We start from the raw sequence: 16,015 nt of genomic DNA, 5'->3' as shown, positions 1-16,015 counted from the left end.
CAGCGGAATGGGTAGAGAGCAGAAAGGCTGACATTCCAGCATCACATGTAGCGATGACCTTCCCTGGATCCCTACAGCTAAGACTGCAGACACTGCTGCTTTCCTCAGAGCTTTCACTTTCTCTCACTTGTTCCTCAAGTTCAGGGGACCACCAGCTTTAAGTATGGAGCAGGATAAGGAAGGAAGTCTCACAGGGGCAACTTTGACTTGACTACTCTCATCCTGTAACTCTTCAACTCACCTTAGTACAAACCACTTGATTTTTAAGCCCCTCCATGGATTGGGCCCAGGTTTAATTCCCTATAGCATGGGGGCGTATCTGAAGCCAATGCTCCAACTCAGCAGATGAAGTACAGCTCTCACCTCTCTACAGTTTCCCCTGCCTGAAGTGTTGTCTCCATTCTCATTTGTCTTTCCAACTTATGTCTATCCTTCAAGGTTTGGCTCAAGGGGTACTCCCATAATAAAATTTGCATACTATTATCCAAAATTATGCAGTCCTTTCCAGTATCCTCAGTTCACAAATATGTCCCTCCATTTGAAAACTGGTGTAGTGGTAAAATAATATTTTTATCCATGCATTTCAATTTATCTAGCTCACTATACACACAGAGAAAATAATCTTGAAAAAATTTGCATGATCAATAAATATTTGTTGAATGAATATATCAGTCCTTATTCACTCACTACATTGAGAACTCCTTTGCAAGACCATATTGCAAACAAAATTTCAAATGAATTCCTGATTTCCAGAACTTATGGGCTAAACAAGATCGTTACAGCATTAAAATAAGAAAAATACAAATTACTATATATAAAATAAATAAACCAGAAAGATATATTGTACAGCACAGGTAATATAGCCAATATTTTATAATAACTTTACGTGGAGTATAATCTATAAAAATATTGAATCACTATGTTGTACACCTGAAAATAATATAATATTGACAATCAACTATACTTCAATTAAAAAAAAAGAGTTTCCTTTGGAATATTCACTAGTAAATGTTTCTAAAATAAAGCAGACCACCCGGCTATCAAAGTGACCTCTTATTAATAATAGTCAGAAAATGAGCGATTAGACAGCAAGCAAGCAAACAGCTAGCATCAAGATAATCAGGAAGTGTATCAGAAAAAAAATTTTCTTCTGATACTTTGTATAAAATAAATAACCTTCAGATATAAGGAATAATCTCTAGGCTCTGAAAAGTGTCTCTTTCTGCAAAGACAATTTCTACCAATGCTGTGGCCTATATACGGTCTTTGAGAAACAAACCATCTTGCACCCAAAATCTCTAACACTGACTGACTTTTCTTAATAAAAGAAGCTCTATTCCTGACATGGCTTCTCATTTGCAAATGTAAAGCATCACTAATTTTATAGTCAATTAACTGGGTTTATTTAGATCAAGTGGTATTATTATCCTAACCATAAGAATTAAACTATTAATGGTGAATAGTGTTTCTCACTTTAACATAGGCCTATCCCACTGGTGGGATACATGCCAACTCCAAGGAAAAGTTAGTCATGTGGGTTTCAGAAGATGAAAGCTTAAGATAAAGACTGAGAGTGTTTGATGCTGGAGGTGGGAGTGGTATTATATAGGTCTTAGCCAAAACATGTGATAGTCACTGAAGGGGTAGCTGGAAAGAGAAGTGTGTGGCTCAATTAACCAGCTCAGGCAGACCTTGTGAGAACTAGAGGAAGAATGTTCCTGACTGCTTTGTACTGCCTGCTGTGGACTTTCCAGACCTCTGCTGGCCATTTCCCTCGAGCCTGTACCTCCTCTGAGAACCTGATGGAGAAGGAATGCTGCCCACCATGGGAGGGTGACGGGAGTCCCTGTGGCCAGCTTTCAAGCCGGGGTTCCTGTCAGGACATCATTCTGTCCAAGGCACCACTTGGACCTCAGTTCCCCTTCTCAGGGGTGGACGACCGGGAGTCTTGGCCCTCCGTCTTTTATAATCGGACCTGCCAGTGCTTTGGCAACTTCATGGGATTCAATTGCGGAAATTGTAAGTTTGGCTTTTGGGGACCCACCTGCACAGAGAGGCGACTTTTAGTGAGAAAAAACATCTTTGATTTGAGTGTCCCAGAGAAGAACAAATTTCTTGCCTACCTCACTTTAGCGAAACATACTACCAGCCCAGACTATGTCATCCCCACAGGCACCTATGGCCAAATGAATAATGGGTCAACACCTCTGTTTAATGACATCAACGTTTATGACCTCTTTGTCTGGATGCATTATTATGTGTCAAGGGACGCACTACTTGGGGGCTCTGAAATCTGGAGAGACATTGATTTTGCTCATGAAGCACCAGGTTTCCTGCCTTGGCATAGACTCTTCTTGCTGCTGTGGGAAAAAGAAATCCAAAAGCTGACAAGGGATGAGAACTTCACTATTCCATACTGGGATTGGCGAGATGCAGAAAATTGTGACGTTTGCACAGATGAGTACATGGGAGGGCGCAACCCTGCAAACCCTAATCTACTCAGCCCAGCATCCTTCTTCTCCTCTTGGCAGGTAAGATGTGCTGGACATATAATATCAGAGCATAAAAGAACCATAGCAATCACTTCTTCTGGAAGATCTTCATAAACACCTTTCCCATCTCTCCATCTCCTGCCAAGCCTAGAAAATTTTCCCTGTCAAGAGCTCTCAACATACCTTGTATTTTCCTTTTATAGCACACTTCACAATTGTAGTTCCAAAGAGATTTGTGTGGTTATTTGTCTAATATCCTCTACTTGGTTCCTAAAATCTAATGAATAAAAAGTACTTGGTTCATCACTGTATCTCCTAGCACCTGGGATGGTACCTGGCAAATGGTAAGAGCTCATGAAGTATCTGTTGAACCAATGGATGAATGAATACTTAGATGATTAGGTAAATAAATGATTTAGGTCAATGTTTCTGAAATTTTCTTCACAATAAAATTTATACATTGTACAAATTAAAAATACAAATTCCTATCCTTATCCCAGGAATCCCATTGATAAGAATCTTCAAAGGAGGGTCCTGGGAAGACCTCATTTACTAAATGTCTATGGTGATTATCACCATCAGCAAAATTTGGGGAATATTACTTAGATTAAATTTTCTTTTAAAAAAATATATGAAGACCCTGAGGCTCAAACAGGTAAATAATGAAAATAGCTAATATTCATCAATCAATTAGCATGTATGAGTCCCTGTTGTGTTTATGTGCCTTAATTCATTTAATACTCTTACTAATCATTCCCCATCTCAAAGATTTAAAAAAACCAACCTGAGGTATAAAGACATTAGGTAACTTGTACAAGATCGCAGAACTAGTAAGTAGCAGACAAGATTTGTTCTCAGATAATCTTTGGCTGCATGACAACCCTATAATATTGGGTTGGTCAAAAAGTTCATTCGGATTTTTCTGTAACATCTTATGGAACAACCTGAACAAACTTTTTGGCCAACCCAATATTTCCAAGGACATGTCTGCTATGATGTCTAAAGGATCTGGCCAACCTACCTCACTTTTTTCAATAAGATGCAGAAGAAATTATAATTTTTTCCAAAATATGTGCAAACTTTTGAGGTATAAGATAAGGGATTGTTATTTTGAAGTTTAATTTCTGTTTCTCCTATTCTGATTTTTTTCACTCTGGATTAGGGGCAAAATGTAGCCAAAGAAACATGCTTTTAATTATTTATCATTTTAAAACCATAGGTGGAAGGAATGTTTTTCTGCCTGTATTCCAAACATTTCTAATACAGCACTTTTGACTAGCAGTGCTTTATGGAACTAAACCCCAATATTTAAATGAGATGGGAAGCATCTTGCATTCTTACCCGGCGCTCTGCAATTTTGAAATGTGGATGGCTTCCCATCCGCCCGCCTGCACTAAGTTCACACACCTTCCAAATAGAGCCTATTGAAGCTCATTGAAAATGACCACTGTAATGTCTTGTGTCACTAATGTCAGCTGTTTACCAAGAGAAAGGAGTGTATTTGTTCAGGAAAGGCTGGAAAAATTCTGCTTCAAAAAAAAAAATCTATTTCAATAAGTCTTCAGACCTCCTACCTTAATCTATAAAGTGCAAAACTCTCATCTAACTCTCACATCCTCCATTATTGCTTAAAATACGGTTAAGCTTGGATGCGGGATTTTCAGTCAGTTATAATGCTTTCCTTAATTGCTTTTCTTGACCCAGAAAAACTGGAGGATTATCTAAATTACCAAAAAATTACAACATCCACACTGAAGCTTAATAGACAAATACTAATTGATATTAATTACATTAGATGTAGGCTTCTTGGAAGTACCTAAATTATGTTTCTAATTTTTTCTATTCATTTATTGATTATTGAGTGGACATTTTTTTCTGTTTTTTTTCTCCTTTACAATTGTGTCCAGTTTTACTTCTAAATAAAACTTTTTGGGTCTAGTAGGTAAACACTAAGTTGAAATTGTTACAACATTAGATTCGATATTGTTCTATGATTAAACTACTGTGTAGTAACTGGTGGTAAAAATAAGATTAGGAAATACAGAGGACAAAGACCACTAAAGAAAAATGAGCAAACGACGATTTAAATAAGGAAGGTGAAATGAGTGAACATTTACGTTCACCTACCGTGAGTGGTGTCATTGTGTGAGGTGACAGTCAAACCCAATTCTAGTTGGCTGTTTCCATTCTTTTGCAGAGCATCTCTGGTTAAAGTCCTTTAAAAATGAAGATCAGTTATTTATATTGACTTAATTCAGCAGTTCTCAGTATCTTCTAAATCACATAGGAGCTTAAAAAATTGCATGTGCTCCACCCATCTACCCTCTGCCAGAAAATCATAGTCAGGGGGTCCACTGTGAAGTCCAAGCGTCTGTATTTTTAAAAACTTCTACTGTAATGCTAATGCACAGCCCCCACTAAGAATCATTGATTTAATTAATATGGAAATTGTTTTGGTATCTCTTTCACTTTACAAACTCAGGTTCTATAATAAACACACCACTAGTTTAAATGCTTTTGCCTGAATTGAACACTCAAATCAAGAACTAGACTGTTTTACGTGAGATGATGAGACCAAATATCTTCCAGACTTGGTGAGTTCATTAATATCTTCTTAATTAGTTAGACTCAGCCCCTTAGGTACAAAGCCTCCTGCTTTTCCTTAATTTCAGATATCTTTTACTTGACACACACAAAAGTAGAGTTTTTAGATTTATTAACTCATAAGATTTATTAACTCTGAGCTAAGAGACCTTCAGTGGTGTGTAGTGTACTGCCTACATTCTGTAAAAGAAGATAGTGAGACCCCAAAAGCTAGGATGATTTGTCTAAGGTCACACAGCTGAGGACTAAACCCCAGTGCCTTTGACTCCAATGCTATTTCAAATTAACCATGTTGTTTCCTATTTTTAAGGAGCCATTTAGGCTTGGAAGGGATAAAACAAGCCACTGATTTATGGATGTAAATTCTGACTTGTAGTCACTTTAACTCCCTTAAAATTCAGTTGCACAGACAACTGGGGCAGATATTCTGATGTAGTCCTTTTCATTCATGTTAGAGTGAAATTATTCCATTAGACATTTATTTATCCACATCCCTTACTCAGGTAGAATTGACCTTCACCCTTTTGCACTATCATTATACTTTGTACAGATTTATATCATAGTACCTATAATTCTTCAATACATGTAATTGTTTTCAAACCTATCTTTGTCTAACAGACTGCCATCTGCTCCAATGTAGAAACCATTTCTAATTTATCTTTATGTCCACAGAGTCAGGAACATAATATATACATGGAATGGGCTTTGTCAATATATGTTGAATTGAACAAAATTGAAAATCATAGAAATGTTAGCTCCAGTGCTAACACACATAAAAAATTAAACTCTGCATAGACATAGCTAGATTTCTAGAACATTAAGCCATAATTTATAGCACTGGATCCCCAAGGCCAAGGACACAATTATGTCAAAATAAGCAGTAACTTATTGTCTGGAATAAAACATTTTGTGTAGCTCTCTCTAGACTTATGTGTGTGTGTGTGTGTGTGTGTGTGTGTGTGTGTGCATGCAAAAAATGAAAGCACACATAGAGAAGATCAGGCAAGTTACAACCTGAGTGTTACTTAAGTGAGATTAATAATATTTACTGATAAGGTTTTTTATTCAATAAAATAATATATTAAAAATTATGTGCTTAATGTTAGTTTTCATAGAAAGCCTATATTCAGAATTCACATGCTTTTTTTGTATATTTGTTCCTTTATTTTTTGGTTTGTTTAATGCCAAGAGCTTTTAAACTAGAAGCATGTTTGTCGTCAATTAAAGCAGTCCATTATTTTTGGAGGTGGGGGGTGAACATTAAAGTACAAATACCTGTGCTCAACACAGTTAGATCCAATGTTATGCAAGCAGCAGATAAGCTAGCCGTAAGAAGGAAAGGGTAGCTGTCATGATGGATCAAAATAAAGAGAAAAAACTTTTCCAAGATGATAGGCATGAGTGAAGTGTGACCAGGGAATTCACTCATCAGGTGAAAAGCATATCACATGGAAGCAAACAGTAGGAAGAAAAAAAAAGTTACATTTCAGCAGAGAGTCATGGGTTTAGGTAACCATGGCAACAGCTCAGTGAATTAACAGCTTCTCTTTTTTCTTTATGAAAAAGATTCTGTGGAATGTCATAGGGTTTACATTTTTATTTAGCTAAACCACTAATGTCATGATAGAAGTTTTGCTCCTAAAGCTTTTTTTTTTTTTTAACATCTTTATTGGAGTATAATTGCTTTACACTGGTGTGTTAGTTTCTGCTTTATAACAAAGTGAATCAGTTATACATATACATATGTTCCCATATCTCTTCCCTCTTGCATCTCCCTCCCTCCCACCCTCCCTATCCCACCCCTCTAGGTGGTCACAAAGCACCGAGCTGATCTCCCTGTGCTATGCGGTTGCTACCCACTAGCTATCTATTTTACATTTGGTAGTGTATATATGTCCATGCCACTCTCTCACCCTGTCACATCTTACCCTGCCCCCTCCCCATATCCCCAAGTCCATTCTCTAGTAGGTCTGTGTCTTTATTCCCGTCTTGCCACTAGGTTCTTCATGACCTTTTTTTTTTCTTTTTCCTTAGATTCCATATATATGTGTTAGCATACTGTATTTGTTTTTCTCTTTCTGACTTACTTCACTCTGTATGACAGACTCTAACTCCATCCACCTCACTACAAATACCTCCATTTCGTTTCTTTTTATGGCTGAGTAATATTCCATTGTATATATGTGCCACATCTTCTTTATCCATTCATCCGATGATGGACACTTAGGTTGCTTCCATGTCCTGGCTATTGTAAATAGTGCTGTAACGAACATTGTGGTGCATGACTCTTTTTGAATTATGGTTTTCTCAGGGTATATGCCCAGTAGTGGGATGCTGGGTCGTATGGTAGTTCTATTTGTAGTTTCTTAAGGAACCTCCATACTGTTCTCCATAGTTGCTGTATCAATTTACATTCCCACCAACAGTGCAAGAGGGTTCCCTTTTCTCCACACCCTCTCCAGCCTTTACTGTTTCTAGATGTTTTGATGATGGCCATTCTGACCATCATCAGAATGTGTGATGTGTGAGATGATATCTCATTGTAGTTTTGATTTGCATTTCTCTAATGATTAATGATGTTGAGCATTCTTTCATGTGTCTATTGGCAATCTGTATATCTTCTTTGGAGAAATGTCTATTTAGGTCTTCTGCCCATTTTTGGATTGGGTTGTTTGTTTTTTTGTAATTGAGCTGCATGAGCTGCTTGTAAATCTTGGAGATTAATCCTTTGTCAGTTGCTTCGTTTGCAAATATTTTCTCCCATTCTGAGGGTTGTCTTTTGGTCTTGTTTATGGTTTCCTTTGTTGTGCAAAAGCTTTTAAGTTTCATTAGGTCCCATTTGTTTATTTGTGTTTTTATTTCCATTTCTCTAGGAGTTGGGTCAAAAAGGATCTTGCTGTGATTTATGTCATAGAGTGTTCTGCCTATGTTTTCCTCTAAGAATTTGATAGTGTCTGGCCTTACATTTAGGTCTTTAATCCATTTTGAGTTTATTTTTGTGTATGGTGTTAGGGAGTGTTCTAATTTCATACTTTTACATGTACCTGTCCAGTTTTCCCAGCACCACTTATTGAAGAGGCTGTCTTTTCTCCACTGTATATGCTTGCCTCCTTTATCAAAGATAAGGTGACCATATGTGCGTGGGTTTATCTCTGGGCTTTCTATCCTGTTCCATTGATCTATGTTTCTGTTTTTGTGCCAGTACCAAACTGTCTTGATTACTGTAGCTTTGTAATAAAGTCTGAAGTCAGGGAGCCTGATTACTCCAGCTCCATTTTTCGTTTTCAAGATTGCTTTGGCTATTCGGGGTCTTTTGTGTTTCCATACAAATTGTGAAATTTTCAGTTCTAGTTCTGTGTAAAATGCCAGTGGTAGTTTGATAGAGATTGCATTGAATCTGTAGATTGCTTTGGGGAGTAGAGTCATTTTCACAATGTTGATTCTTCCAATCCAGGAACATGGTATATCTCTCCATCTATTTGTATCATCTTTAATTTCTTTCATCAGTGTCTTATAATTTTCTGCATACAGGTCTTTTGTCTCCTTAGGTAGGTTTATTCCTAGATATTTTATTCTTTTTGTTGCAATGGTAAACGGGAGTGTTTTCTTAATTTCACTTTCAAATTTTTCATCATTAGTGTATAGGAATGCAAGAGACTTCTGTGCATTAATTTTGTATCCTGCTACTTTACCAAATTCATTGATTAGCTCTAGTAGTTTTCTGGTAGCATCTTTAGGATTCTTTATGTATAGTATCATGTCATTTTCAAACAGTGACAGCTTTACTTCTTCTTTTCCGATTTGGATTCCTTTTATTTCTTTGTCTTCTCTGATTGCTGTGGCTAACACTTCCAAAACTATGTTGAATAATAGTGGTGAGAGTGGGCAACCTTGTCTTGTTCCTGATCTTAGTGGAAATGGTTTCAGTTTTTCACCATTGAGGACAATGTTGGCTGTGGGTTTGTCATATATGGCCTTTATTCTGTTGAGGAAAATTCCCTTTATGCCTACTTTCTGCAGGGCTTTTATCATAAATGGGTGTTGAATTTTGTCGAAAGCTTTCTCTGCATCTATTGAGATGATCATATGGTTTTTCTCCTTCAATTTGTTAATATGACGTATCACGTTGATTGATTTGCATATATTGAAGAATCTTTGCATTCCTGGAATGAACTCCACTTGATCATGGTGTATGATCCTTTTAATGTGCTGTTGGATTCTGTTTGCGAGTATTTTGTTGAGGATTTTTGCATCTATGTTCATCAGTGATATTGGCCTGTAGTTTTCTTTCTTTGTGACATCTTTGTCTGGTTTTGGTATCAGGGTGATGGTGGCCTCATAGAATGAGTTGGGGAGTTTTCCTCCCTCTGCAATATTTTGGAAGAGTTTGAGAAGGATAGGTGTTAGCTCTTCTCTAAATGTTTGATAGAATTCGCCTGTGAAGCCATCTGGTCCTGGGCTTTTGTTTGTTGGAAGATTTTTAATCACAGTTTCAATTTCAGTGCTTGTGATTGGTCTGTTTATATTTTCTATTTCTTCCTGGTTCAGTCTCGGCAGGTTGTGCATTTCTAAGAATTTGTGCATTTCTTCCAGGTTGTCCATTTTATTGGCATAGAGTTGCTTGTAGTAATCTCTCATGATCGTTTGTATTTCTGCAGTGTCAGTGGTTACTTCTCCTTTTTCATTTCTAATTCTATTGATTTGAGTCTTCTCCCTCGTTCTCTTCATGAGTCTGGCTAATGGTTTATCAATTTTGTTTATCTTCTCAAAGAACCAGCTTTTAGTTTTATTGATCTTTGCTATTGTCTCCTTCATTTTTTTTTCCATTTATTTCTGATCTGATATTTCTGATTTCTTTCCTTCTGCTAGCTTTGGGGTTTTTGTGTTCTTCTTTCTCTAATTGCTTTAGGTGCAAGTTTAGGTTGTTTATTCGAGATGTTTCCTGTTTCTTGATGTAGGCTTGTATTGCTATAAACTTCCCTCTTAGAACTGCTTTTGCTGCATCCCATAGGTTTTGGGTCGTCATGTCTCCATTGTCCTTTGTTTCTAGGTATTTTTTGATTGCCCCTTTGATCTCTTCAGTGATCACTTCGTTATTAAGTAGTGTATTGTGTAGCCTCCATGTGCTTGTATTTTTTACAGATCTTTTCCTGTAATTGATATCTAGTCTCATAGCATTGTGGTCGGAAAAGATACTTGATACGATTTCAATTTTCTTAAATTTACCAAGGCTTGATTTGTGACCCAAGATATGATCTATCCTGGAGAATGTTTCATGAGCACTTGAGAAAAATGTGTATTCTGTTGTTTTTGGGTGGAATGTCCTATAAATATCAATTAAGTCCATCTTGTTTAATGTATCATTTAAAGCTTGTGTTTCCTTATTTATTTTCATTTTGGATGATCTGTCCATTGGTGAAAGTGGGGTGTTAAAGTCCCCTACTATGATTGTGTTGCTGTCGATTTCCCCTTTTATGGCTGTTAGTATTTGCCTTATGTATTGAGGTGCTCTTATGTTGGGTGCATAAATATTTACAATTGTTATACCTTCTTCTTGGATTGATCCCTTGATCATTATATAGTGTCCTTCTTTGTCTCTTGTAATAGTCTTTATTTTAAAGTCTATTTTGTCTGATATGAGAATTGCTACTCCAGCTTTGTTTTGATTTCCATTTGCATGGAATATCGTTTTCCATCCCCTCACTTTCAGTCTGTATGTGTCCTTAGGTCTGAAGTGGGTCTCTTGTAGACAGCATATATATGGGTCTTGTTTTTGTATCCATTCAGCCAGTCTGTGTCTTTTGATGGGAGCATTTAATCCATTTACATATAAGGTTATTATCGATATGTATGTTCCTATTCCCATTTTCTTAAATGTTTTGGGTTTGTTATTGTAGGTATTTTCCTTCTCTTGTGTTTCTTGCCTAGAGAAGTTCCTTTAGCATTTTTTGTAAAGCTGGTTTGGTGGTGCTGAACTCTCTCAGCTTTTGCTTGTCTGTAAAGGTTTTAATTTCTCCATCAAATCTGAATGAGATCCTTGCTGTGTAGAGTAATCTTGGTTGTAGGTTTTTCTCCTTCATCACTTTAAATATATCCTGCCACTCCCTTCTGGCTTGCAGAGTTTCTGCTGAAAGATCAGCTGTTAACCTTATGGGGATTCCCTTGTGTGTTATTTGTTGTTTTTCCCTTGCTGCTTTTAATATGTTTAATTTATATTTAATTTTTGATAGTTTGATTAATATGTGTCTTGGCGTGTTTCTCCTTGGATTTATCCTGTATGGGACTCTGTGTGCTTCCAGGACTTGATTAACTATTTCCTTTCCCATGTTAGGGAAGTTTTCAACTATAATGTCTTCAAATATTTTCTCAGTCCCTTTCTTTTTCTCTTCTTCTTCTGGGACCCCTATAATTCAAATGTTGGTGCGTTTAATGTTGTCCCAGAGGTCTCTGAGACTGTCCTCAGTTCTTTTCATTCTTTTTCTTTATTCTGCTCTGCAGTAGTTATTTCCACTATTTTATCTTCCAGGTCACTTATCCGTTCTTCTGCCTCAGTTATTCTGCTATTGATCCCTTCTAGAGTATTTTTAATTTCATTTATTGTGTTTTTCATCATTGCTTGGTTCCTCTTTAGTTCTTCTAGGTCCTTGTTAAATGTTTCTTGCATTTTGTCTATTCTATTTCCAAGATTTTGGATCATCTTTACTATCATTATTCTGAATTCTTTTTCAGGTAGACTGCCTATTTCCTCTTCATTTGTTAGTTCTGGTGTGTTTTGATCCTGCTCCTTCATGTGCTGTGTGTTTTTCTGTCTTCTCATTTTGCTTATCTTACTGTCTTTGGGGTCTCCTTTTCACAGGCTGCAGGTTCGTAGTTCCCGTTGTTTTTGGTATCTGTCCCCAGTGGCTAAGGTTCATTCAGTGGGTTGTGTAGGCTTCCTGGTGGAGGGGACTAGTGCCTTAGCTCTGGTGGATGAGGTTGGATCTTGTCTTTCTGGTGGGCACGTCCACGTCTGGTGGTGTGTTTTGGGGTGTCTGTGGCCTTATTATGATTTTAGGCAGCCTCTTTGCTAATGGATGGGGCTGTGTTCCTGTCTTGCTAGTTGTTTGGCATAGGGTGTCCAGCACTGTAGCTTGCTGGTCGTTGAGTGAAGCTGGGTCTTGATGTTGAGATGGAGATCTCTGAGAGATTTTTGCCGTTTGGTGTTACATGGAGCTGGGAGGTCTCTTGTGGACCAGTGTCCTGAAGTTGGTTCTCCCACCTCAGAGGCACAGCCCTGATGCCTGGCTGGAGCACCAAGAGCCTTTCATCCACACGGCTCAGAATAAAAGGGAGAAAAAATAGAAAGAAAGAAAGAAAGAGGATAAAATAATATAAAATAAAGCTATTATAATAAAAAATAAGAAAAAAATTATTAAGAAAAAAATTATTAAGAAAAATATTTTTTAAAATTAAAAAAATACATTTATTAATTATGTATAATAAAAAATAAGAAAAAATTATTAAGAAAAAAAATTATTAAGAAAACAAATATTTAATTTTTTAAAATAAAAAATAAAAAACTTATTTAGAAAAAAAGTTTTTTAATTTTTTAAAATAAAAAATAAGGAAAAATTTATTAAGAAAAAAAAATTTTTAAGTAAAAAAAAAAAAAAAAAAAAAAAACATGGACAGACCAAACCCTAGGCCAAATGGTGAAAGCAAAGCTATACAGACAAAATCTCACCTAGAAGCATACACATATACACTCACAAAAAAAGGAAAAGGGGAAAAATTAATATATCCTGCTCCCAAAGTCCACCTCCTGAATTTGGGATGATTCGTTGTCTATTCAGGTATTCCACAGATGCAGGCACATCAAGTTGTTTGTGGAGCTTTAATCCGCTGTTTCTGAGGCTGCTGGGAGATATTTCCCTTTCTCTTCTTTGTTCGCACAGCTCCCGGGGTTCAGCTTTGGATTTGGACCTGCCTCTGCGTGTAGGTCGCCTGAGGGCGTGTGTTCTTCGCTCACACAGGACGGGGTTAAAGGAGCAGCTGATTCGGGGGCTCTGGCTTACTCAGGCTGCGGGGAGGGAGGGGTATGTATGCGGGGCGGGCCTGAGGCGGCAGCGGCCGGCATGACGCTGCACCAGCCTGAGGCGTGCCGTGCGTTCTCCCGGGGAAGTTGTCCCCGGATTTCGGGAGCCTGGCAGTGGTGGACTAAACAGGCTCCCGGGAGGGGAGGTGTGGATAGTGAGTGACCTGTGCTTGCACACAGGCTTCTTGGTGGCGGCAGCAGCAGCCTTAGCATCTCCTGCCCGTCTCTGGGGTGCGCGCTGATAGCCGCGGCTCGCGTCTCTGGAGCTCGTTTAGGCGGTGCTCTGAATCCCCTCTCCTCGCGCACCAGGAAACAAAGAGGCAAGAAAAAGTCTCTTGCCTCTTTGGCAGGTCCAGACTTTTTCCCAGACTCCCTCCCGGCTAGCCGTGGCGCACTAGCCCCTTCAGGCTGTGTTCACGCAGCCAACCCCAGTCCTCTCCCTGCCAACCAAAGCCGGAGCCTCAGCTCCCAGCCCCGCCCACCCCAGCGGGGGAGCAGACAAGCCTCTCGGGCAGGTGAGTGCTGGTCGGCGCCGAGCCTCTGTGCGGGAATCTCTCCGCTTTGCCCTCCGCACCCCTGTGGCTGCGCTCTCCTCCGTGGCTCCGAAGCTTCCCCCCTCCGCCACCCGCAGTCTCCGCCCGCGAAGGGGCTCCTAGTGCGTGGAAATCTTTCCTCCTTCACAGCTCCCTCCCACTGGTGCAGGTGTCGTCCCTATTCTTTTGTCTCTGTTATTTCTTTTTTCTTTTGCCCTACCCAGGTACGTGGGGAGTTTCTTGCCTTTTGGGAGGTCTGACGTTTTCTGCCAGCGTTCAGTGGGTGTTCTATAGGAGCAGTTCCACGTGTAGATGTATTTCTACTGTATCTGTGGGAAGGAAGGTGATCTCCGCGTCTTACTCTTCCGCCATCTTGCCCCAAGATCCCGCTCCTAAAGCTTTTAATAACTGGTTGTTTGTTGCTATTTCTTTATGTTTAAGAGAACACTAAGTTCACTTTCTCCATTAATACATCTGTTTCTTCTTTCTATATCTCCCTTTTTTCATTTGACTTGGGACAGCTTGATCTGTTTCCCCCAAATCATGTTATAAGTAACCTGTGTTGAAACAGAAAAAGAAAAAATTCCTCATCAGAAGACTTCTGCCACTTACCAGATTCTACCTCTGCTACTTACCAGAAGTTATTGGACAAATTATTTGGAATCTTTGACCTTTGTTTTTTTTTCTCAACAGAAAAAAATGGGGTGCAATTATCATATATGTGTGTTTTCTGTGTTGATGAAAATACTAAATGGAATGGAAAGTAGAATAATGCAGTGGAAAGGGTATAGTCATTTGAGTCATAAAAACATGACTTTTGTAACTTACTTAGCTACAAAATCCTGGACAAGTTACTTAATTATTCTGAGACTTTTTTTTCTTTAAAATCAGAATAACATATCTTAAAGCATTATAGTAAAGGCATTCAATGAAATCTGTTAATGTAAAATGACTAGTTTAGTGTCTGACATACTCTTTGAGTTCCATGTATGGAAATTATCATAATATATCTTTACATGATATATTGATGATAGTTATTATAATAATGACTATTCATCCAGTGTTACAGAGTCAGGGTTAACAATTTGGTGGCCTGCCCAATGGTCTTGTATTCAATAATAATATAATAGCTGCCATTATTAAACACTCTGTACTTGGCACTATATACTAAATGCTTTACTTGGGTAAAATTATTTGATCCTTCATAAAAAGTTGTTATAGCCCCCATTTACAGATGAAAAACCTTGATATTCAGAGAGCTTAAGTAATTTGCTCAATTTGGAAACCATGTCTGACTGCAATCTCCATGATAACCATAGTGATAATACTTTCTCCCACCCTGCCTCTCCTTCTGTATCAAATATAAAAACAATAATTTGAGATTAAGTTTTTCAAATTATTTCTGGAACTGGGGTAGATTTCTTCCTTTTTACTAATACATTGTCATCTGAACATTTAGCCACTTGGCTGTTGGCATTTCAGCAAAAATAGTTTCATTCAATCCTCTCTAATTTAACTGAGTCTGCTGTAGGAGTCTTTTAGGCAGTAGAATCTTTTGAAAATATCCTGATATGGTTTATTATTCAAACAGGAATGACAATGATTTCATCTATATCCCTGCTGTGATGTCTAGTTAATCGACATTTTAAAGGAATCCAATATATTACACTCAATGCAAAAGTTAAGTTAGCTTTACTCAACCATCCCTAATCCATTTACAGGCAGTCATAAATCTTCTGGATGTAGCTTTGGAGTCAGGAGGACTGTGGATTAATGTTCTAGTCCTGGCTCTGAACATCATATGACCTTAGACAAGTCACCCAACAATTCAAGTTCTCAATTATGCATGGGTAAAAGGATTGAGGAATGTCATGAAGTATGAAGAAACTGACATCTGTTGAGCCAGAAACTGCATTTTATTATTTTATTAATATAATAATAATAAATATAATAAATTATACATTAATATGTAATATTTATTATTTCATATTACAGTTGAAGAAATTGAGACTCAGCAAGCCTAAATAACATACTCATTACCCCATTGCTAGTAAGTAGCTGAGCCAGAGTTGAAGCCCACACCTACATGAATTTGGAAACTAATTCTTTTCCAACACACAACCCTTCAATTCATAAATGATATCTTAGTGACCAGAAATTAAAAACTTCTCTAAGTGTCTGTTGTATAACACAGTGGCAGCCATTCCCGGGGGGGCAAGGCTCATTCAGTTCCATCTGATGGTGATTTAATTTGCTTTTACATTCTTATAGATTGCCAACTCACTGGAGCAGGAGACTGATAGGATTGTTTT

The 16,015-nt window shown here is 37.9% G+C and overlaps 1 protein-coding gene across 1 annotated transcript in view; it reads left to right on the top strand.

Annotated features, from left to right (window-relative positions):
• Positions 1 to 1,712: 1,712 nt before the first annotated feature.
• TYR (tyrosinase) overlaps positions 1,713 to 16,015 on the top strand; it is a 107,425-nt gene continuing 93,122 nt past the window's right edge. Inside the window, exon 1 of the mRNA XM_059929417.1 lies at positions 1,713 to 2,531. Within this exon, the coding sequence (XP_059785400.1) occupies positions 1,713 to 2,531 (819 nt within the window). The remainder of the gene's footprint in view (positions 2,532 to 16,015) is intronic.

This window comes from Balaenoptera ricei, chromosome 8 (genome assembly GCF_028023285.1).
Source record: "Balaenoptera ricei isolate mBalRic1 chromosome 8, mBalRic1.hap2, whole genome shotgun sequence".
Taxonomy (NCBI): Eukaryota; Metazoa; Chordata; class Mammalia; order Artiodactyla; family Balaenopteridae; genus Balaenoptera; species Balaenoptera ricei.
Note: the sequence above shows the minus strand (reverse complement) of the source record. Positions and strands in the feature narration are given on the sequence as shown.